Source organism: Schistocerca cancellata, chromosome 1 (genome assembly GCF_023864275.1).
Source record: "Schistocerca cancellata isolate TAMUIC-IGC-003103 chromosome 1, iqSchCanc2.1, whole genome shotgun sequence".
In the NCBI taxonomy this organism is placed as follows: Eukaryota; Metazoa; Arthropoda; class Insecta; order Orthoptera; family Acrididae; genus Schistocerca; species Schistocerca cancellata.
Window position 1 is genome coordinate 601,700,090 of NC_064626.1, and position 23,778 is coordinate 601,723,867.

Consider the following 23,778-nt stretch of genomic DNA (forward strand, 5'->3'; position numbering starts at 1 on the left):
AGGATCCAAGTTCCAGAGTAGCAAGATGGGCATTAAGACTGGGTAAGTAACAGTTTAAGGATATTCACCGACCTGGTAAACAACATGGGAATGCTGATGCAATGAGACGAAAAGTCAATGTTTGTGTTACAATAAGTCAAGAAAAAGAGTTAAAGGCAGCTCAAGAAGAAGATCCACAATGCAAATTATGGAAAAATGGTCAACGTTTTGTCGAAATAGATGGATTATTGTACAAAATCACTAGTAATGGAAACCACCAAGTATTCCAGAAGCATGAAGGAGCAGATGATGAGAGAACAACATGATTATTTATTATCAGAACATTGTGGTAAAAAAGCAACAAACATTAAAATAGCTCAAATGTTTTGTTGCCTGAGCCACAAAACTAACGTTATCATATTAAAGAATATGCAAAGAACGATTACGACACACAGTTTTCATGGAACAGATTGTCAAGCAATTTATGTCACATTTCCACATAATTCATAATGAAATGAACACAAATATCCCAGAACTATTCGAAGGATTAAATGCTGTGAGTGCACACTTAGATTTAAACACTCTTTTGTTAAGGATTACTGATAGTTTATCAAATACTATAATTGGTGCCCTTAACTTAAGAACAGCTTCATAAAGTAGTTCAAATGATTGTTTGAGCAGTGTACTAGTACATCCAGAATAATTTTTACAGATCCTAGTAGCAATTGAACTAAAGCTAGATACATGTACTATGATTTACCCTGTTAACCCTTACAATATATATGCTTACTAAAAATTAACTACCACAAACTTTTTAATGATTAAATATGAATTAATTGTTATTGTTTCTATACCCATTGCTAGATCAAAGCATAATTTAAAAATGTATAAGATTTGTACTTACTCTGTGACTTGGAGACAGGCAGGTATTCATGTAAAGTGCATACTAAATGTTTATCTACTGATCAGCAAGGATCGAAGATACTTTGTGTCCCTAAATGAACATGATTTGTATATGTGTAAATGTAGTCATAAGTTAATTTGCCCTGGATGAGGCAGTATTCTTAGACAGTAGAATGTACAGCTGTGAGAAAGAATTCTTTATGAATCATCCCCCAAGAGAAGATTGTCATAGAATTTTGATGCATCTTTATCATCCATTTCTTAAACAATCTTCTGAATGTAAAATTTTCTCATTTAACTCCACCCTTATTGTCACATTTACATGTAAAAATTATGATACGCCTAAAGCTACCCTTTACACTCAAATTGAATAATATTGCATTACTATTGAGTGCCACTCTGGACATTTGCCATTAATGAGAAGCTGTTTATTAGAATGATTCATACATATAAACATATGAAAGCATTCCTTATCAAGTTTTTCTGAAGACCATGATTTAATTAAAGATATCCATGAAAATGTAATTTTTTCCAATAATGAGCTAAACTTCATTGAAGCAGCTAATAGAATTAAGTCCTTCGATTTATCCAGTAATGTTAATGCATACTTGATTGTCAGTATTGTGTTTTTATTGCTTTCATTAATTTGTCTTTTGTCAACAGCATTTGTCATGTATGAAATTGTCATCCTGAAAGCTCGCTTCTCTGTACTGAACGTTGCTGTGTCTGCAAATGCAATACATGTTGCAAAGCCTTCTGATGCCACAAATGGCGATATGAAATCATAACGCCCAGGAGGTCGTTTTCAGCCACCTGTGGTAGCTCTTTTTCTCTGGGGAGAGTGATGTAAGGGTCTATGGGTTTGCATGTAGCTCTACAGTACGTAACACGTGCTCGCCAGCCGACCAATCTTGGAATGCTGACAATTTGCTTGTTCAGTAGATTTGCGTCTGGCCACAGTGTGCCACAAGAGAGTATGACACTGGCCGCCGCCATCCGCAGGGCGCCATAAAACTAGCGCGACCTTGGGCGCGAATATGTCTCTTTTCTTAGTTCACCATGGAGCCTTTCGATACGACCGTAATTAGCCAGTGTTAGGATGTCAGACACAGTGATGATGGGTGCGTGTAACGTGTGTCTTTTATAATCAGTCTTTTTAATAAACTGTTTAAACTTACTTCTCGGTGTTCGCTTATTCTGTACCTCAGGGACCCACTGCTTACGAATCCTGACAAATATTTCGTGTAATTATCATCCGGGGGTAACAACACAAACAACCTCCTTATATCTTATATGTAAATGGTAATTCACAGTGACTCTACAGAATGCCACAAACCATCACATCACATTAGTTGCATGTCTGGATGAACATGGCTTACACTTCCATAATGACATTCAGAGCAATGAAATAATTATGTGATTGCAAAACAGTTTCTAGAGATTGGAAAGCTGGACAAAGTATTCAGATAAAGTATGGTTTAAACAAAGTTTGAAAGACTTTTTGATAGGCAACCACTTCCACTCCATAGATGAATATGTTAACAGAGACTTTTAGACCAGGTTTTGACAACACTTGGTCACAACAGTCAAGATTAGGTGTGGTTCAAATGGCTCTGAGCACTATGGGACTTAACATCTGAGGTCATCAGTCCCCTAGAACTTAGAACTACTTAAACCTAACTAACCTAAGGAAATCACATACATCCATGCCAGAGGCAGGATTGGAACCTGCAACCGTAGCGGTCGCGTGATTCCAGACTGAAGAGCCTAGAACCGCTCGGCCACACCGGCCGGCCAAGATTAGGTATGTTGTGTATGATAAATTTATTAATAGTGCATAACAGTATTTCATTCTGACAGTGTGTTAGTTCTGTAAATATTAGCTGTTCCAGTTTACGGCATTGTATTAACCTATTTCGACGATCTCCTGACAAATGATCAGGATAGTATTATATTAATATGTTTTATGTTTTTATGCTGTACTTTCTGACATGTTCCACACCCACTGAATCTAATCTAATCTTATCTTCAACTACATAGCAGTTTCTGAAAATGTAAACTTACAAAAATACCATTGTATTGTGCTAGCAATAAAGTACCAAATTTGAGGATGGCATTGGGAATAGACAATTGACTCCTCTTATTTGGTCATTGTTGTATGGTATGCTTATTCACACTTCAATCATCAAAAATGTGGACATTTGTCTTGTTAGGGAGTGTACAGTAGGAGTAGACATGCACATGACCTTCAGGTGAGTTTAGTGATCGAACACAACCTAATTACCCAATTATTACCTTGAGATAGAACATAGTGGTAATCTGGGTTTCCACGGGCATGAATTTCTTACACATGAATCCCTCCACCACTACCCTTACCAGCAAGTTGGTGTTTCCACACAACTGTGTTGAAAATACTACTTACGTGACTTTCAAGATGGCGACAAATGGAATTATCCATGCAGGAGTTCTGCAGCTTTTAACAGTAGATCTTATAGTGACGTTGACAAAGAAAAAGCGGCCCCACTGATGTTTGATATGGAAATGGGCATCTTATAGGAATCGTTTGGGAATATCAAATATGTTAATAAGGGAGTTATCTGATGAGGACGACGTTTAGTTCCAAAATCATTTTTGAATGAGTAAAATCAATCTGGAAATCTTTTTGAACAATATTTCTGGTTCTGTACAAAAGTCTGATACTAATACATGAGATACCGTGCCAGCTAACATTAGATTACAAGTAACATTGAAATATCTGTCTACGGGAGTCACTGCAATATATGTATTACCTTCTGAAGAGGACTTTTTGTAATTTTTTATTTTATCTACTATACACTGGAAGTGCCTTAGAAAGTAAGGTTTTTGTCTCAGCAATTCAGCTTTGCTTTTATTTTCAGAGTTAGTCAACGTTCTGACAGGTCACAGGTGCTATAAATCTTCGTTTGTTTTATCAGTATGGTACTTAATTTTGTAGCCAAAGATTGTATTACAATGCAGAACGGCCATTACTCAGTGATAGCACCAATATAAACACTTTTATATTTACATAGGTTTTCAATAAGGGTCAATAGTAGTTTAAATTTCTAAAGCAGAAATAAATTTCCATTTCACGAGGAATAAAAAGGTTCATTTATGGTATTCACTATTGTGCAGTAATATGGACCTTAGCAAGTGCACACTCTCTGTTTCAATACTTTAACCCATTTCAAAGAATGGTATGTTACTCTGTTACAAATAAGTGCTTACAATGATTTTCTGAATGCTGGAATGATATTCCTATCACACTGTTTAAGAACATGTTGACGTTTAGAAAGTATTTAATTACTTAACTGAAGACGAAGCCCATTATGTAAGCTGGCATGACAGTTTGCAGGTATGGCATTTCTACATGTGAATTGACTCACGTGAATGGTGGTGCAGGGATGCATATGCATATGTAAGAAATTCATGCCTGTGGAATTCCGTATGTACTGTACCTCGTTCACGTTCATTGTCCGTCAGGCACCCAGCCACAACATTTCGTATTTTGGTACGGCTGAAAATCACTCAGAGATGCAGTAGTGTTTAGCAGTTGCGCAAGCGACCATTCTTGAAAATACGTAGTACCAATAAAACTCACCCCCAGCCTGAATTTCACGTTTTCTGACTGCAACTCGGTTCTGTATCAATGATCACGCGTGTCTCAACGACTTTAGCAGGTAGTCATTCACTCCTCTAGTGTTAATAAATCCTGTAGGCAAATCGTTGAAGCGAAACACGTTCACAGATTCTTAAACCAAATCATAAGAGACATGGGATCCAACGTGGATGTGAAGCTGGACGAGTTTTTTGACGTCATAATATAAAATTTCACGCTGTGGAGCATTCTCAAGTCTGAAAGACAGAATGAGATGTGTCAAATTTATGCACCATGGAGAGTAACAAGGCCAATGAGATGCAAGATCACTTTATACACAATAAGGAGCATTTTGATTACTCAGTATTGCAATTGAAGCCAGTCATTGGTGGTTTGTACATTATAATTCAAGTCTTGTCGATATTCCTAGCTGGAATCATCACTTTTACGATCTCTCGAAATTCCGTAATTTTTGGTATAATTTTTTTACAATAAAATGACAGAAAACGGCGTGTCTTTGGTATTAGAATTTGCATGGTATAAAAGTGTGCTATTTCAGGGCAATGGCCCATTGACTATTGATCAAAAAAGCGTCGTTTTTTGGTACGAATTGTTATTAAATATCAGGTAAGGACATTTCGCCAGTTGAAACCTTTAAGACATCATATTATCGAAGACATAGACTTGTATAAAATCTATCAGCGATAAAATTGTAGAGGAGATACTGTACTGTAAATTTAAAGCTTTCTGTTTTGTGGTATACTTTTTACAATTATTTTTATTTCACTTTTAATATTTTGTAACAGATTCTGAAGCTTTCTTATTAATTTAACAGTAGTATGTTATGAAATAACGATACTATGTTTAAATAAGAACGCCCTCCATTCGTTAGGAGCAGCACACCTGAAACAAGAACAATGAATAGCTGGGATGAGAAAGTGATCACATGATGTTCTTCACTTGCTTGTGGTACAATCTTCGTTTTGACCCCCAAGTTCATGAAAGCATTGTTAAGGATTCAATCACAGCTAATTATTTGTGACAAGCAAGGCTACAAATATGACTGCTGTTGTGTTCACTCACAGCAACTCTAGCTGTGCTCTTAGATTACTGCCTATTCACAGTTGAATGAACTGAACTTAACCTCAGATTTTTAACATTGGTTAAGTAATAATATATTTTCTGTTATCTTATTTTGTTTCTCATCATGTCATGCATTACCTTATTGCCATTATCTTCCTTTAATGTACTGTAGCATTCATATAATTATTTTCCTTCCCTCTAGTGTTGAGCAGTTTAAATTTGTTTGACTAACCTAGATAGCTCTTTATCCATATCACCAAGACTACTAAGGACTTAAATGAAGACGTTTCACTTCAACTCTCTTATTCACAGCCATTCTTTCAGGCAGAAACTTAGAAATTTTTTTTAGAATAATTTGGGGATTATCTGAAATAATCTTCCTGTTTCTGTTATCTCTGAAGATATCACATCAAGTTCTGATCAAATCACTGTGTGCAAATTCCATTATTTAGTTACTGTGTTATTTAATTATAAAACATCAGTCTTCTGAAGTTCTTATATCACTTGTGGGATATTTATTCTGTGACATAGAAACTTGCAATATAACCTAGCCCTTTAGTTGCTTGGTCAAGATTCCCTTCTCAGTAGAGGCTTCTTACAGTATCCAGCATGACTACGTTTTACTGCTGGATACTGTCTCCCATTACTATTTTGCAGCATTTTTTATTTTCGTCCATTATTCTCTCTATTACATTGTAGAGGAAACGTACAATGTAACAGAGAGAATAATGGACGAAAATAAAAAATGCTGCAAAATAGTAATGGGAGACTGGAACGCCATTGTGGGAGAAGGGAAAGAGGGAAACATAGTAGGCAGTCATGGTCTTGGAAAGAGAAATGACAGAGGTGAATGGTTAATTGACTTCTGCAGGGAAAGGCAGCTGATAGCGGCAAACACATGGTTCAAGAACCATAAGAGGAGGCTCTACACTTGGAAATCACCAGGGGATAAATACAGAAACCAAATCGATTTTATACTGGTAGAAGAAAGATACAGGAATGGAATCAAGAAGGTGCACACATTACCAGGTGCAGATATTAATAGTGACCACAACTTACTTATGGCGGAAATAGAAATAAGAATGAAAAAACTGAAAAAGGCGACAATGGTGAAGAAGTGGGATTTAGAGAAGATTAGGTCCAACAAAGAACAAATTACAGAATTGCTGATTCGGGACTTTCTAAACACATTACAAGACAAAGAAGCACCTGATAATGCCAACGAGTACTGGATTATGCTGAAAGAAGGAATCTTTAAAGCAGGACAGCAAAATGTAGGATATGTAAAAGGGAAAAGGTAAAAAAAAACCATGGGTCACACAAGAAAGGATTTACAAGATGGAGGAGAGAAGAACATTGAAAAACAAGCACGCTGAAGATGCAAGAAAGATATACCAAAGGTTAAATAACGAACTGCAAAGAGAAACAGAGCAGGCTAGGAAAAAATGGCTAAAAGAGGAATGTGATGAAACTGAAGAACTGGACAGGAAGGGAAGATACGACTTACTATACAACAGAGTAAAGACTATGACATGGGAACAAAACAGAGCAGGAAGTGCTACTATGGAAATTTTGAGTAAAGACGAAGAGGTAGTGTACAAAGATCGTGACGATGTCCTCCAGAGATGGGAAGAATATATAAAAGAGCTATATGACACAAATAGCAAACCAGAAACTCTGGAACTTGAATCACACAACAGTGTAAGTGATGAAGAGAAAGGACCAACCATCATAATGGAAGAAGTCAAGTCTGCCATTGCTGCAATGAAAAATGGCAAAGCAGTAGGTACAGATACAATACCGGGAGAAATACTAAAATGCTTGAACCACAATGGAATAAGAGAAATATTGAGGTTATGTAATAAAATATATGACAGTGGTGAATGGCCTGAGGACTTTTTGACAACAGTAATGATTCCATTACCGAAAAAACAAGGAACCAAGAAATGCAGCGAGCACAGGACAGTCAGCCTCATTTCACATGCAGCCAAAGTGATGTTAAGAATAATTAATAAAAGACTTGAAAAAGTAATAGAGGAGAATCTCGGCGAGGAGCAGTTTGGCTTTAGATGGAATACGGGCACCAGAGATGCAATAGGGCTCCTACGAATCTTGGGAGAAAGGTTTATCGAAAAAGGAAGAGACCTATATATGTGCTTCATCGATTTAGAAAAGGCATTTGACAATGTGGTTTGGGACAAGCTGGCGACTATTATGAGGGAAAAGAGAGTGGACTGGAAAACCAGAAGACTTATAAACTCATTATACCTTAATCAAAAAGTTTCAGTTAAAATGAGAGGAGAAAGTACAAACTGGAGCAGACTAGGGAAAGGAGTAAGACAAGGATGCTGTTTATCACCTACTCTTTTCAAGCTGTACTTGGAAAATGTGATTGACCAATGCTCATTAGATGACAAAGGAATAGAAATTGGAGGAAGAAGAGTAGGATGCTTGAGATTTGCTGATGACATGGTCCTTCTAGCCACAGGGGAAAAGAATTACAGGATTTGGTGGACACCATTGCAACTAACGGAAAAAAATATGGAATGAAAATTAACACAAATAAAACAAAAATATTGGCAATAGGAGGAAATAAGGAAATAAAAATTATGCTGAATGTAGAAACACTAGAACAGGTGCAAAATTTTAAGTATCTTGGAAGCAGGATAGACACCGACTGGAAGTGCACCACAGAAATTAAAACAAGGATAGCAATGGCAAAAGAGGCGTTTTATAAGAAAAGGAGAATCTTCTGCAGCGGTCTGGATAGAGAACTCAGAAAGAGACTCATAAAATGTCTTGTATGGAGTGTTCTTCTATATGGCGCTGAAACATGGACTATGAGGAAAAAAGACAGAGAAAGGCTGGAGGCTTTTGAGATCTGGACATGGCGGAAAATGGAAAGAATAAGTTGGATGGACAGAGTACAAAATGAAGAGGTACTGAGAAGAGTGGGAGAGAAAAGACAGTTACTAGATGTAATAAAGAGAAGAAAAATAAATTGGATTGGGCATATATTAAGAAAGAATGATGGACTGATAAAAACAGTTTTAGAAGGTTATGTAGAAGGGAAAAGGAAGTGAGGAAGGAAGAGATTCCAGATACTGGATGACATGATGGATGGTACAACATACAGCAGCCTTAAGAAGGAAGCAATGGATCGCAGAAAATGGAGAGGCAAAGGACCTGCTAATATAGCAGATAACTGATGATGACTGTAATTTACTTACAGTAGTAAAATATAAAATTAATTCATAGCAAAAAGTTTATCTGACACGTGCGTAATAAGAGTTTGATTCTATACGTCTCGTGCATGCGCGCCACCCTCTGTGAGGCAGACCGCGAAGCCCTCGCGGTCCGCAGTCTCTGGTCGCATGACGAGGCCCATACAACAGGCTTAAAGTGAATCTACTACAGCTTGTTTATTAGAAGTGACAAAACCTTACGGTTATGCATCAAGTTTTATAAAGTTGACTTAGGACATGGCCTGTTTTAGGCAAACATTTAAATAATATTTTATGTAAGTACTACACGTTGTATCCTGTAGGATGACCATATCTAATATAATTTACTAGCACATTATAATATTAACTTGTTGCAGGTTCTGAAGAAGATGTTATTACTAACATTGAAACCTAGGTAAAAGATAAAGTTAAACTGCAACTGTAGGCTGTATATTCTTATATAAACAATATCAGTTGCTGTCGCTGCATAAAAATGTTAAAAAATTTCTTCAACATCGTAATCTGACGTTTTGTCTCAGGTGTCGAATGAAGGACACATGTCGCATCCCCATTTAAAACTCATACAGCCTTTCTTACAAACAGACTTTAACTCCTGATGGATGTCCACAGCAGACAGCTATTTCGCTGAAAAAAAAAAAACGAATGATGGAACAGCTCACAAGAGGACGCACTTTGTACTGGTAACTCCATACTAACTGGAAGCTTACTGGCAAGGTACTGTGGTATTCATCCTAAGCTTTTATAAGCATACCGAAGTCGCCAGCTCACACACATCATGGACACAGTTAGTTTGCAGAGAAATAAAATAGGAGAACACACATGTTGGATGACTTTCATAGAATGCTACACCTGAATTATAAGCACCCTTTTGACACAGAGTTGTGCTGGAACATTCTACGTGAATATATGAATATTTTCCCTCCATACAGTATGGTGGTCATGTGCAGCAGTGATTGGGATAAAGACATTCTCTTTCTTCATCATAGTTTTAATTATGAATAGTAGAGTTTCTAAAATATAAATGCAAGGAAGAGGAAAACTATTTAATCTCTAAAAAAATACTATATGAACTTTTGTTGTTTGCTTTTTTATTATTCTATTTATTCTCTTTTGCTTCCTAGATTTTACTAAGACATGCCGACAACTGCCTCAAAAGACAACAACTTATCTTAAGAACTAGTGTATCTGAGGAAAATTCTGTTTTAATTCCTTGAGTTGCATTCCTGGATAGTACCTTGATTACATACAGTAGCACTCAAAAGTATTTTGCCAACATAAAATTCGTTATTATTTCTCTTAAAACAAGACACTATCAGAAAGTGTCTTGAGTATAGTGGAGAGCAAAATAACTGCGATTATTTAAAAGTGTCAGGTTGCGATTTTTTTGTTTACACATTGCGCTGCCAGATGAATGCATCTTTCAGCGAACTCAAAAGTATTTTGACACGCAGTTTGCTCCGGAATTCGTGGACGTTACTTGCTTCTTAGTTTTGGTTTCTACTGATATTTACTTATTGTGATTATTTCAATATGCCAAAACGTAAGGCACATTTCAGTGACTTTAGAAACACCATGATAAATGCACTAAAGCACGGAAGTTGCTCGTATTTTTAATACGTCTCGTCAGCTCGTTATTATATGGAAAAAACTGTACAATAAACGAAAGACTGTCGAAAATAAGACACGCAGTGGACGTCCAAAAAAAAAAATCTCCTAAAGTCGAACATATCATAAAGAACTTATTACAAGTGATGTTCGCAGGTCGTCTGTCATGATACAAAGAGAAATGAAAGAAAAGTATAAAGTTAACTCTCACGTTTCCACTGTCAAACGACGCTTGAACGTTTTTGGAGTACATATCCTGAACAGGATATAAAATCTGTTAAATCTGAGCTCAAGAGGGTAATCAGTAAGCCAAAAATTGATTATTTTAGGACACTCCTCAGAGACATTCACTGGACTGATGTTTACAGTGCTCATGGCATGAATGAAAAATATAACATTTTTGCTAATAAAGTGCTTACCTTATTCGAACACTGCTTTCCCCCAAAACTTACCAAGGTTAGAGCAAAGTCTACAAATAAGCCATGGATTACTCGAGGAATAGGGGTATCCTGTGAAACAAAAAGAAAACTGTATCTGTCAATCTGAAACATTTCCAATGTTGATGCTATAGCACATTATAAGAAATACTGCAAAATATTAAAGAGTGTAATACGGATGTCAAAGCAAATATATTACAAGGAAAAGATAGTCATATCAGATAACAAAATAAAGACAATATGGGATATAGTGAAGGAGGAGACCGGTAGAAGCAGACATGAAGAGGAACAAATAGCACTAAGAGTAAATGATACATTGGTGACAGATGTGTATAGCGTAGCAGAACTTTTTAACAAACATTTTACAACTGTTACTGAAAAGATGGGGTTGTCCGGTTCGGTAGATGCTGCTATGGATTACCTTAGACCAGACAAACCAAGTGACTTCTATAATATGAATTTGACCCTCACTACCCCAACAGAAATAATGTCCATCATAAAATCTTTAAAATCAAAAACATCTAGTGGGTATGATGAAATATCAACAAAGTTAATTAAAGAATGTGATTCTGAGCTAAGTAACATATTAAGCTATCTGTGTAACCAGTCGTTTATCAGTGGAATATTTCCTGAGTGGCTGAAATATGCTGAAGTTAAGCCACTGTTTAAGAAGGGAGATAAAGAAATAGCATCAAATTTCCGTCCAATTTCACTGTTGCCAGCATTCTCAAAATTTTTCGAAAAAGTAATGTACAGTCGGCTTTATAGCCATCTTATCTCAAATAACATACTGTCAAAGTCACAGTTTGGATTTCTAAAAGGTTTTGATATTGAGAAGGCTATCTACACTTACAGTGAAAATGTGCTCAATTCATTAGACAAAAATTGCAGGCAACTGGTATATTTTGTGATCTGTCAAAGGCATTTGACTGTGTAAATCACAATATCCTTTTAAGTAAACTAGAATATTATAGTGTAACGGGAAATGCTGCAAAATGGTTCAAATCTTATATCTCTGGCAGGAAACAAATGGTGTTATTAGGAAAGAGACATGTATCAAGCTATCAGGCATCATCCAACTGGGAACTAATTACATGTGGGGTCCCACAAGGTTCCTTTTTGGGGCCCTTGCTTTTTCTTGTGTATATCAATGACCTTTCATCAGTAACATTACCAGATGCCAAGTTTGTTTTGTTTGCCGATGATACAAACATTGCAATAAATAGCAAATCAAGTGTAGTCTTAGAAATATCAGCTAATAAAATATTTGTGGACATTAATCACTGGTTCCTAGCCAATTCTTTGTCACTAAACTTTGAAAAAACACACTACATGCAGTTCAGAACTTGTAAGGGGTGCCCCAAGAGTATATGTCTAACATATGATGACAAGAAGATAGAAGATGTGGACAGTGTTAAATTCTTGGGATTACAGCTTGATAATAAATTCAACTGGGAGGAGCACACCACAGAACTGCTGAAGCGTCTTAACAAATCTCTGTTTGCAATGCGAATTTTGTCAGACATAGGGGATATAAAAATGAAAAAGCTGGCATACTATGCTTACTTTCATTCCATAATGTCATATGGGATTATTTTTTGGGGTAATTCATCAAGCCAAGCTAAAGTTTTCTGGGCACAAAAACGTGCAGTAAGAGTTATATGTGGTGTGAGCTCAAGAACATCCTGCAGAAGCCTGTTTAGGGAACTAGGGATAATAACTACTGCTTCCCAATATATTTATTCCTTAATGAAATTTGTCATTAAAAATATATCACTTTTTCAAACCAACAGCTCAATTTTTGGAATCAATACTAGAAATAAGAATAATCTTCACAAGGATTTAAAGTCAGTTAGTCTTGTACAAAAAGGTGTGCTTTATTCAGGAACACCCATTTTCAATAACTTGCCAGCAGCCATAAAAAGCTTAACAACCAATGAAATTCAGTTTAAGAGAAGCCTAAAGGATTTATTGGTGGCCAACTCCTTCTACTCCATTGATGAATTTCTTAGTAAAACCAACTGATTTGTATATAAGTACAACATAACTTCTGCACAATTTCAGTGCAGTAATGTGTTCATTGAAAATTTGTGTGTGTGTGTGTGTGTGTGTGTAAGTATAATCTAACTTCTGCACCATTTCAGTGCAGTAATGTGTTCATTGTAAATAAGTATTACAGTAGTTGTATTACATGTTTATTACCTTATAAATAAATTTTTAATTTAAATTCAGTGCATTAGTATTTGTAAAATGACTTTTAGTGTTCATTAAAAAATGACGATCATTCCACTTGGGACCTGTGGAATGGTACATTAGCTTACTTGTTTTAGTTGTAAATATTTGTCATGTATTGTTGTTTTTCTGACATGTTCCACATCCTGGAGGACCTCCTCACTACAGATCAATTGGAATGAAAGTAAATCTAATCTAATGGACAAAGATCGACGAAAAAGCCTTTATATATATATATATATATATATATATATATATATATATATATATATAAACAAGATGTCCCGACTTACATTTGCAAAAAGGCACAGATCATGGTCAAGTTGAGAGTGGTCTAAGATTCTGTTGAGTGACAAGAGCAAATTTCATTTAATGTCATCTGATGATATCAAGTATGTTCGACATCCTGCAAATCAAAGATACGACTTTCGGTGCCAAATTCCCACAGTCAAATATAGAGGTGGCAGTGTGATGGTCTGAAGATGTATTTCATGCTCTTGAGTTGGATCGTTAGTTCAAATTGAAAGTAATATGGGTTGATTCGTTTATGAATAAGGATTGATGACTCAAATGCTACCAAACCCTAAACGCCGCTTGCCAGCTGGATGGTATTTTCAACAAGATAACGATTCCAAGGACAAGTCCAAGTACATTAGCAATTTTTTTAAACATAAAAAGTCAAGGTTCTGGAGTGGCCAAGTCATGGGCCATATTTGAATACTACAGAACATCTGTGGGAGGAGTTGGATAGCAGAATAAGAATAAAAAATTATTCTAACAAAGATGCTTTGTTTTAAAGCTCTCAAAACTGAGTGGGATAAAATTCCGATGGATCGATTCCAAATATTGGTCGACCCACTGCCGGAACAGTGTGAGGCTGTCGTAAAAGCCAAGCGATGTCCTACTAAATATTGATTTTCTTATTATGGTAGACGGTAATTATGAGTTAAAAATATTTTTTTTCAACAATGCCAAAATACTTTTGCTGCACCATTCTCCTCATTAAAAAAATACACTCTGTTAGGTTGCGAACAAGGGCTACTTGGTCGCTATTCTGTAGAACACTGAATATCCATCAATGAAATGAATTAATGAGTTTCATATTTCATATTTTTTAATTAATCCAATTAATATGGTTTGTCAAAATAATTTTGAGCGCTACTGTATGTTAATTTAGAGATTTTTAAGGATGATATGTGGGAAATCCATTTTAGATTTTGTTGTAGGCAAAGGCCTTGAAACTTTAGTTTCACTGCCATTTTCAATATCCTGATTCTTGGAGTGAATTACTGACTTTTCTGCTTTTTTGCTGAGTCTGAAAGTTTAAAATAACAGCTTTTTGTGAGTTTAAAATGAGACTGTTTCTATAGAGCCACTGAGAAACTTCACCTGTGATGATACCTACAGAAGTGGTAAGAGATCTATTTTTTGCTTCAATAAGCAGACTAGTATCATTTGCAAACAGTACTGCTTCTGCATTCTTCACCCAGGTGGTCCTAAGACAGAGCCCTGTGGTACTCTGGATGACAGTAAGGATGGTTATGGAAGGTAGTTCTGCAGTCTATCACAGATGTTATGTTAGGCTGTGGTAGCTCTGTGTAGTGGTACCATACTTCTGTTTGACCTCTGTAATCTGAGATCGATTACTTCAGTAAAGTTGCAGTCATTCATTTGATGCACTTCACACACTATAATGATGCGGTTTGTTTAAGAGAACTGAATGATCTATATTATCAAAAGCCTTTGACAAATCTAAAGGTCTGTCCACAGGCAACGATCTGCGGAGATTTCTGAGCAAATGTCTGTGCATGCAATAGAGTGCTGCAAACACAGTATGTTCACATGACATCAATCCCAATATACTGCTCACGCGCCATCTGTCGATATGGCAAGCGACTACACAATCTTACAGTGGCCCCAAAGTTTATTTCATTTATTCAGAAATGGAAGAAATTCTTTTACGGTCTGCATTCACAACTTGTGTTGCTAAAAAAATGAAAAAAAATGCGAGAAACAGAAAGACAGATCAGAATAGTCTAAATAGCGTCTGCTTAAGCTAAGACGTTTTTGCACATGAATTTATTTGACTAATTGCAAGGCGAACTCGACGACTGTGTAATTATTTGAGGATTTGACACTCATAGCCTCTAGCATATAAGACTTGTACAAGGACAGATGCCTGGTAACAGGAACTACAAGGATCTAGAATTTCCTAGTACAATTTCGAAACAAGCACTGAATAAAATCATACCCACCACACGTGAAGCTATTTACGCTGCCCTGCAGGATGATTACATGAAAGCAGGTAAAATACTGCACCTCAGTTCTGCCAAGTCGGAGATAATATTGTTACAGTTTTAGAAGTGTTTGAGATACATTATATTCTTAGAATTTATATTCATAGCCAATGAGCTAGAGCTCAGTTTGTTTCTATGTCGAGATTTCCAATTTCCTGCCTGACGTTTACCAGTTATTTTAGCACAAGAATATAAAATTGCATTTTGTGGACCTGGAACGTTTTGCTTCTAGTATTGTGGTAGTGAATTCTACAGTTCACCTCTAAAGCACTCTTGTTATGAAACATATATTACATTAGGAAGTAAAACAAGCAAAATAATAAGTATGTCCCTGAAGACGCTTTTCCGAGATCTTCCGCCATCAGCTTAACACAATATTCTGACTGCATTCTCCTTTAGAACAGATATGCCCTACTTCTTTCTGCTATGCTCCCACAATTCACATTGAATTACAGCAAAGCACAGTACCGCTGCTGAGTGGAAGTATGCTAGCAGTCCCTCCCCCCCCCCCCCCTCTCAGGTACCAAATCGAAAAGATTTCATTACTTTGTTTATTTATGTGGCGGTACCGTTTTCCTATTTGCCGTTGGGTGAACCCCTCGTAATTTCTCAATTAAAAAATCATAAGCAGCTGCCTATTTATTCCTAATGATGTATTCCCTGCTTTTAATTTTCCACAAACATATATGACCCCTATACATTTGGATAATTCATTAATGAATTCTCTATAACACTGATGTGTATCTACCATTTTCAAATTCACTATGCACACACAGACGAGAAACACTCAAGTGAACAGCTGACTCAAACACGTTTTAGCGCCAGATGTGTGGCGACCTCCAGTCTACAAGGTCCAACTTCTCTGCGAAGATGTGATTTGAACCCACAGATTAGAGCAATTTCGATCAAATCTCCGACTTCAAGGTTTGCACACAACTCAAATCTGCGCAAATCTCTTATTCACAAGCAATGACCTGTCTGCGCCGATGTGATACGCTGCTGTCGAGACATCTTCGCGGGTACTGGGGGTGGTTGGGCCAGCCTCTCCCCAAGGGTAGTGGCGGGTTCAGCGGCGTTCGCGGCGCACGAGGCGGAGGGTCAATGTGGAGACTGGCCGTATGGCATCACCCGCTCTGCCTGTGAGTGGACATGTGGCCGCTCCTGCAGCAAGGTCCGAGCAGGCACACAGGGGGAGGGGTTTATTAGTGATTGGGAGCTCCAACGTTAGGCGGGTGATGGAGCCCCTTAGGGAAATAGCGGAAAGGTCGGGGAAGAAGGCCAGTGTTCACTCTATCTGCTTGCTGGGGAGTCTCATCCGGGATGTGGGGGAGGCCCTGCCGGCGGCGATTGAGAGCACTGGGTGCACCCGACTGCAAATTGTTGCTCATGTCGGCACCAATGACTCCTGCCGTCTGGGTTCAGAAGTCATCCTCAGTTCATACAGGCAGTTGGCGGAGTTGGTGAACGCGGAAAGCCTTGCTCGCGGGTTGGAATCTGAGCTAGGTATTTGTAGTATCGTTCCCAGAACCGATTGCGGTCCTCTGGTTTGGAGCCGAGTGGAAGGCTTATACCAGAGGCTTAGACGTTTCTGCGGAGATCTGGGGTGCAAATTTCTCGACCTCCGCTATCGGGTGGAGAAATGTAGGGTCCCCCTGGATAGGTCAGGCGTCCACTACACGCAGGAAGCGGCTACAAGGGTAGCGGAGTACGTGTGGAATGAACATGTGGATTTTTTGAGGTTAGAGAATTCCCTCCCTAGGCCCAACAAGACGCCTCCTGAGACGCGGCAAGGTAGTAGTAGGCAAAATGCAAAAGGGAATAACAATATTAATGTGCTAATAGTAATCTGCAGGAGCATCTATAGAAAGGTTCAAAATGGTTAAAATGGCTCTGAGCACTATGGGACTCAACTGCTGAGGTCATTAGTCCCCTAGAACTTAGAACTAGTTAAACCTAACTAACCTAAGGACATCACAAACATCCATGCCTGAGGCAGGATTCGAACCTGCGACCGTAGCGGTCTTGCGGTTCCAGACTGCAGCGCCTTTAACCGCACGGCCACTTCAAAGGTCCCAGAACTGCTCTCATTAATAAACGGTCACAATGCCTGCCCACATAGTACTAGGGACAGAACGTTGGCTGAAACCAGATGTAAACAGCAATGAAATTCTAAACTCAGATTGGAATGTATACCGCAGAGACAGGCTGGACAGTGAAGGGGGAGGCGTGTTTATAGCGATAAGAAGTGCAATAGTATCGAAGGAAATTGACGGAGATCCGAAAGGTGAAATAATTTGGGTGAAGGTCATGGTTAAAGCAGGCTCAGACATGGTAATTGGATGTCTCTATAGGCCCCCTGGCTCAGCAGCTGTTGTGGCTGAGCACCTGAAGGATAATTTGGAAAATATTTCGAGTAGATTTCCCCACCATGTTATAGTTCTGGGTGGAGATTTTAATTTGGCGGATGTAGACTGGGAGACTCAAACGATCATAACGGGTGGCAGGGACAAAGAAGCCAGTGAAATTTTTTTAAGTGCTTTATCTGAAAACTATCTTGAGCAGTTAAACAGAGAACCGACTCGTGGCGATAACATATTAGGCCTTCTGGTGACAAACAGATCCAAACTATTTGAAACAATTAACGCATGACAAGGAATCAGCGATCATAAAGCGGTTACTGCATCGATGATTTCAGCCCTAAATAGAAATATTAAAAAAGGTAGGAAGATTTTTCTGTTTAGCAAAAGTGACAAAAAGCAGATTTCAGAGTACCTGACGGCTCAACACAAAAGTTTTGTCTCGAGTACAGATAGTGTTGAGGATCAGTGGACAAAGTTCAAAACCATCATACAATATGCGTTAGATGAGTATGTGCCAAGTAAGATCGTAAGAGATGGAAAAGAGCCACCGTGGTACAACAATCGAGTTAGAAAACTGCTGCGGAAGCAAAGGGAACTTCACAGCAAAGCCTTGCAGACAAACAAAAATTACGCGAAGCGAAATGTAGTGTGAGGAGGGCTATGCGAGAGGCGTTCAATGAATTCGAATGTAATGTTCTATGTACTGACTTGGCAGAACATCCTAAGAAATTTTAGTCTTATGTCAAAGCGGTAGGTGGATCAAACCAAAATGTCCAGACACTGTGTGACCAAAACGGTACTGAAACAGAGGATGACAGACTAAAGGCCGAAATACTAAATGTCTTTTTCCAGAGCTGTTTCACAGAGGAAGACTGCGCTGTAGTTCCTTCTCTAGATTTTCGCACAGATGACAAAATGGTAGATATCGAAATATGCGACAGAGGGCTAGAGAAACAATTAAAATCGCTCAAAAGAGGAAAAGCCGCTGGACCTGATGGGATACCAGTTCGATTTTACACAGAGTACGCGAAGGAACTTGCCCCCCTTCTTGCAGCAGTGTACCGTAGGTCTCTAGAAGAGCGTAGCGTACCAAAGGATTGGAAAAGGGCACAGGTCATCCCCGTTTTCAAGAAGGGACGTCGAACAGATGTACAGAACTGTAGACCTTTATCTCTAACGTCGATCAGAATTTTGGAACACGTGTTATGTTCGAGTATAATGACTTTTCTGGAGACTAGTAATCTACTCTGTAGGAATCAGCATGGTTTTCGAAAAAGACGATCGTGTGAAACCCAGCTCGCGCTATTCGTCCACGAGAGTCAGAGGGCCATAGACACAGGTTCCCAGGTAGATGCCGTGTTTCTTGACTTCCGCAAGGCGTTCGATACAGTTTCCCACAGTCGTTTAATGAACAAAGTAAGAGCTTATGGACTATCAGACCAAATGTGTGATTGGATTGAAGAGTTCCTAGATAACAGAACGCAACATGTCATTCTTACTGGAGAGAAGTCTTCCGAAGTAAGAGTGATTTCAGGTATGCTGCAGGGGAGTGTCGTAGGACCGTTCCTATTCACAATATACATAAATGACCTTGTGGATGACATCGGAAGTTCACTGAGGCTTTTTGCAGATGATGCTGTTGTATATCGAGAGGTTGTAACAATGGAAAATTGTACTGAAATGCAGGAGGATCTGCAGCAAATTGACGCATGGTGCAGGGAATGGCAATTGAACCTCAATGTAAACAAGTGTAATGTGCTGCGAATATATAGAAAGAAAGATCCTTTATCATTTAGCTACAATATAGCAGGTCAGCAACTGGAAGCAGTTAATTCCATAAATTATCTGGGAGTACGCATTAGGAGTGATTTAAAATAGAATGCTCATATAAAGTTGATCGTCGGTAAAGCATATGCCAGAGTGAGATTCATTGGAAGAATCCTAAGGAAATGCAATCCGAAAACAAAGGAAGTAGGTTAAAGTACGCTTGTTCGCCCACTGCTTGAATACTGCGCAGCAGTGTGGGATCCGTACCAGATAGGGTTGATAGAAGAGGTAGAGAAGATCCAATGGAGAGCAGCGCGCTTCGTTACAGGATCATTTAGTAATCGCGAAAGCATTACGGAGATGATAGATAAACTCCAGTGGACGACTCTGCAAGAAAGAAGCTCAGTAGCTCGGTACGGGCTTTTGTTGAAGTTTCGAGAACATACCTTCACCCAGGAGTCAAGCAGTATATTGCTCCCTCCTACGTATATCTCGCGAAGAGACCATGAGGATAAAATCAGAGAGATTAGAGCCCACACAGAGGCATACCTACAATCCTTATTTCCACGAACAATACGAGACTGGAATAGAAGGGAGAACCGAAAGAGGTACTCAAGGTACCCTCCGCCACACACCGTCAGGTGGCTTGCGGAGTATGGATGTAGATGTAGATAGATCGATGCATGTTGAATGGCGTTTAGAAAATATCTGCTATTTTGGAATATTTGTCAACTGCGTTTTAGATGTAGTTGACAAAATTAAAAGTAGCAGTCTCGTGACTGGTTGGCTCGGGGAAGGGGACCAAAAAACGAGGTCATCGTTCCCATCGGATTAGGGAAGAAAGTCGACCGTGCCCTTTCAAAGGGAAAATCAGAATGATCCCGGCGTTTGCCTGAAGCGATTTAGGGAAATCGCAGAAACCCTGAATCAGGATGGCCCGACACGGGTTTGAACCGTTGTCCACCCAAACGCGAGTCCAATGTCCTAACCACTACTCCACATCCCTCGGTAGTCTCTGTGGAACACTGTTCTCTAAACACATCCTGGCTTTTAATATATTACTCTGATTGAAAAATTTTGTTAGCCGAGCTCAAAAGAGATGTTTAATAATTTTTAGAAAGCCAGGTAGCAATGCTATAGGTCTATAAAATTTAACATGTAAATCAAAATGTTACCAACAACATAGGAAAGTCTTGTGGCAGAAAATAATAAATGTATACACAAAGTGAATGGCAATTCACTTATGAAAGAATGGAAATGAAGTTACTGGTCCCCTAAGGTAGGTTCGTTGATAAACGAACATGCGAAAAATTTGCTCCAATATGCAGTAGAGAAAGTCTAAAGATTACGTAACAATGTAGTCCATGGAACAGGTGTTGCAAATTAAATTCTTGCGTAGTCAAATATTTATTGAAAAAAACCCCAAAGCATCTATGTGACAACTATTATAATGAAACAGATTAAGTAGTACTTCAGCAGGCTATTCACTGGACAACAAATACGAAATTGGAGGGAATTTAAGATAATTTACGCACATCTCTGACGCAATAAACAAAGATTATATTTAATAGTCGGAGTTTGTGACAGCTAGTGCTAGAAAGCTTGATCATGCGTGTTTTGATGAATTTGAGCACTGTCAAGTTTGGAAATACACACCCTTTTCGGGATGACTTGGCTACTGCCATGTAATTTCTGGAATGCATGAACACCTGCATGCAGTCATCCAGTAGAAAAAAGAAAGAAGAAAATATGGGCTGAATAATTAACCGCTTACATAACACAATGTGTTCCAAAAGCTGTGCGCAACGCACCCGCCCCTAGCACAGCAAAACAGTTTGGACCTGAAGTTTTAGCCAGTGTAAACAAATATACTCTGTAAGCCGTAGGAACGAGTGCCGGACATTTACGAGCCAGTGTCACCCACTAGATCACATGAAAGAGTTGTAACTTAAAAAATGGCAAAGTAAGAACCAGATGTGTAAATACAGTTACAGAATGGGACTCGGTCTATGTGTTTCAATATTTTATTGGTACTCTTTTTACGTGATTTATTTATTTTCAGGGAATTGTTTATTATGTTTGTGTATGACACACAGAAGTGTCAGAAGGAGGAGGATGATCCACAAGAAGCTGTTGTTTATTTTCATCCTGCCTGGGTAACTGAGCAGCAGAAAATGGTATTGTGTGGGCAGCTTATGGGGGCAACACAGTTCTTCAGGTCGTCTTTTAGCTGTCCCAATATCTTGTGTCTGAACAGTGGGAAATTCCTCGTATGGCAGTGTGGAAGATTTATCCTTGTGAGTTTATATTGTTTTCAATTGTTTATTATATGAATATTTATAAAATCACAATTAGACACTGTCTATCATTAAACCAGTCTTTCAACGAGACAGCCTGTTCAGGGGCATTTGCTGTGTCATGGAGTGTGTGTTTTTAATGTTTCAGTATTAAATGCAACATGATATTATGTTTGTATGACATTTGAATTCTACTAAATGTGTAAGATGCCGCTTTCTCAGTCCATGTATAAGATAGTACCATCTAAAAATATTTTAATGTGATTAGAGAGCTGTGAGCTACAATATACTGAAATATGGAATTAATTGAGTACAGAAGTATAGCTATTGGGCAAGGTGATCGGAAGCTTTGGGTCAGTGGTTCAGAACTTTATAACTGCGCGAATTTGTGTAAGAAATTGCTTACATAACAAATCTGTAACATCATCTGGACTCTTGTTGTAAAGTGCGGGATTGGTTTTGAATTGGGGTAATGTGGAATGACATAATGAAGGGAAGTATAATTGACTGTAGGTGAACATTTGAGGAAGTGACACCAGAATGATGATATAGCTGATTTAGCAGACATCTAAACCACGCCACTGCAAGAAAAACCTTACAAAAGTCAAAGAATTTATTTTAGGAAAAAATCTGGTAATATGCCATACCACATATCCCTATGAACTATTACTTTATAGATCTGTAAATAAGATTATACTAATTAATCACAGAGAGGCACGATGAGAGCAATAACTCATATCGTAGACTGTGTGTGTTTTAAATCCTTTCCCATCAATATTTCAGTGACCTGCCAAGTATAAATGAAGGTGGTTATTTCATTTATATTAATTTTCATCTGAAAGCTAAATATAATTCATGACTAGATTCTGTACAAGATCATATTTTCAATTGAATAATCTTCCACAAAGATGCCTTCTGAAGCACTGAGCATTGTTTCAACACAGGCTGTGTGAGTAGTGAAATTAAAAGCTTTTCATTTTAAGCATCCCACAGCAGATCTGTATGATATTGGTAAGTACACCTGTTACTGCTTGATAAGCATATAGGAGGGACATTGTTAGTGTTCTTACAAATGTAATGGCTTACGTGTTGGAAGCTGTGAGATTTACCAATAAAGTAAAGAAATTCTGCATGAAATACTATCCCACACATCTCTGGTGATCATGTTTTCTAAGTTTCATTGCTAAATAATTTTTGTCATTTTATAGTATGTACAACTTTCTTTGTTTTTGATCTATGTTCAACAGATACAGTGCCTATTACTCTTTCTTTGTGGTTAATATGACCTGCAGAGCTAGTCATCTTAAACAATGAGAAATTCATTGTTCTGTACTTTCTGCAACAGCTCAGTTAACACGTGTAATATGTTAGAGTGTTTCATATGAAGATAAGTGAAATCAGGAAAACACTAGTCACAACGTATTGTGTGATTTTTGTAGTGACATGAAAACTGAACATTTGTAGATACTTCCTTGTGCATGATGATGAAGTGCAGCTCCTCTGTCACAATATATTCTGAAATTTTGCTATAATTATTTCCTGCTTATTTCATTAGACCCATGTCTCACTATCTTGCTACCCCACCCCCACCCCCATGCTCCCAATGCCCCCTCCCATCTCCCCTGCCCAACACAAAATACACACTTTTATGTTGTCAGTTGAGGTATCTACATCTACATGGATACTCTGCAAATCACATTTAAGTGCCTGGCAGAGGATTCATTGAACCGTATACACAATTCTCTATTATTCCAATCCCGTATAGCGCGCGGAAAAAATGAACACCTATATCTTTCCGTACGAGCTCTGATTTCCCTTATTTTATCGTGGTGATCATTCCTTCCTATGTATGTTGGTGTCAACAAAATATTTTCGCATTGGGAGGAGAAAGTTGGTGATTCGAATTTTGTGAGAAGATTCCGTCAACAAAAAACGCCTTTTTTTAAATGATTTCCAG

At 38.1% G+C, this 23,778-nt stretch overlaps 1 protein-coding gene across 1 annotated transcript in view; it reads left to right on the top strand.

Annotated features, from left to right (window-relative positions):
• Positions 1–21,087: 21,087 nt before the first annotated feature.
• Positions 21,088–23,778, top strand: part of LOC126182412 (uncharacterized) — a 75,128-nt gene continuing 72,437 nt past the window's right edge. The window contains exons 1-2 of the mRNA XM_049924848.1: positions 21,088–21,487; positions 21,587–21,821. Coding sequence (XP_049780805.1) covers positions 21,480–21,487; positions 21,587–21,821 — 243 coding nt within the window. The 5' untranslated portion in view covers positions 21,088–21,479. The remainder of the gene's footprint in view (positions 21,488–21,586; positions 21,822–23,778) is intronic.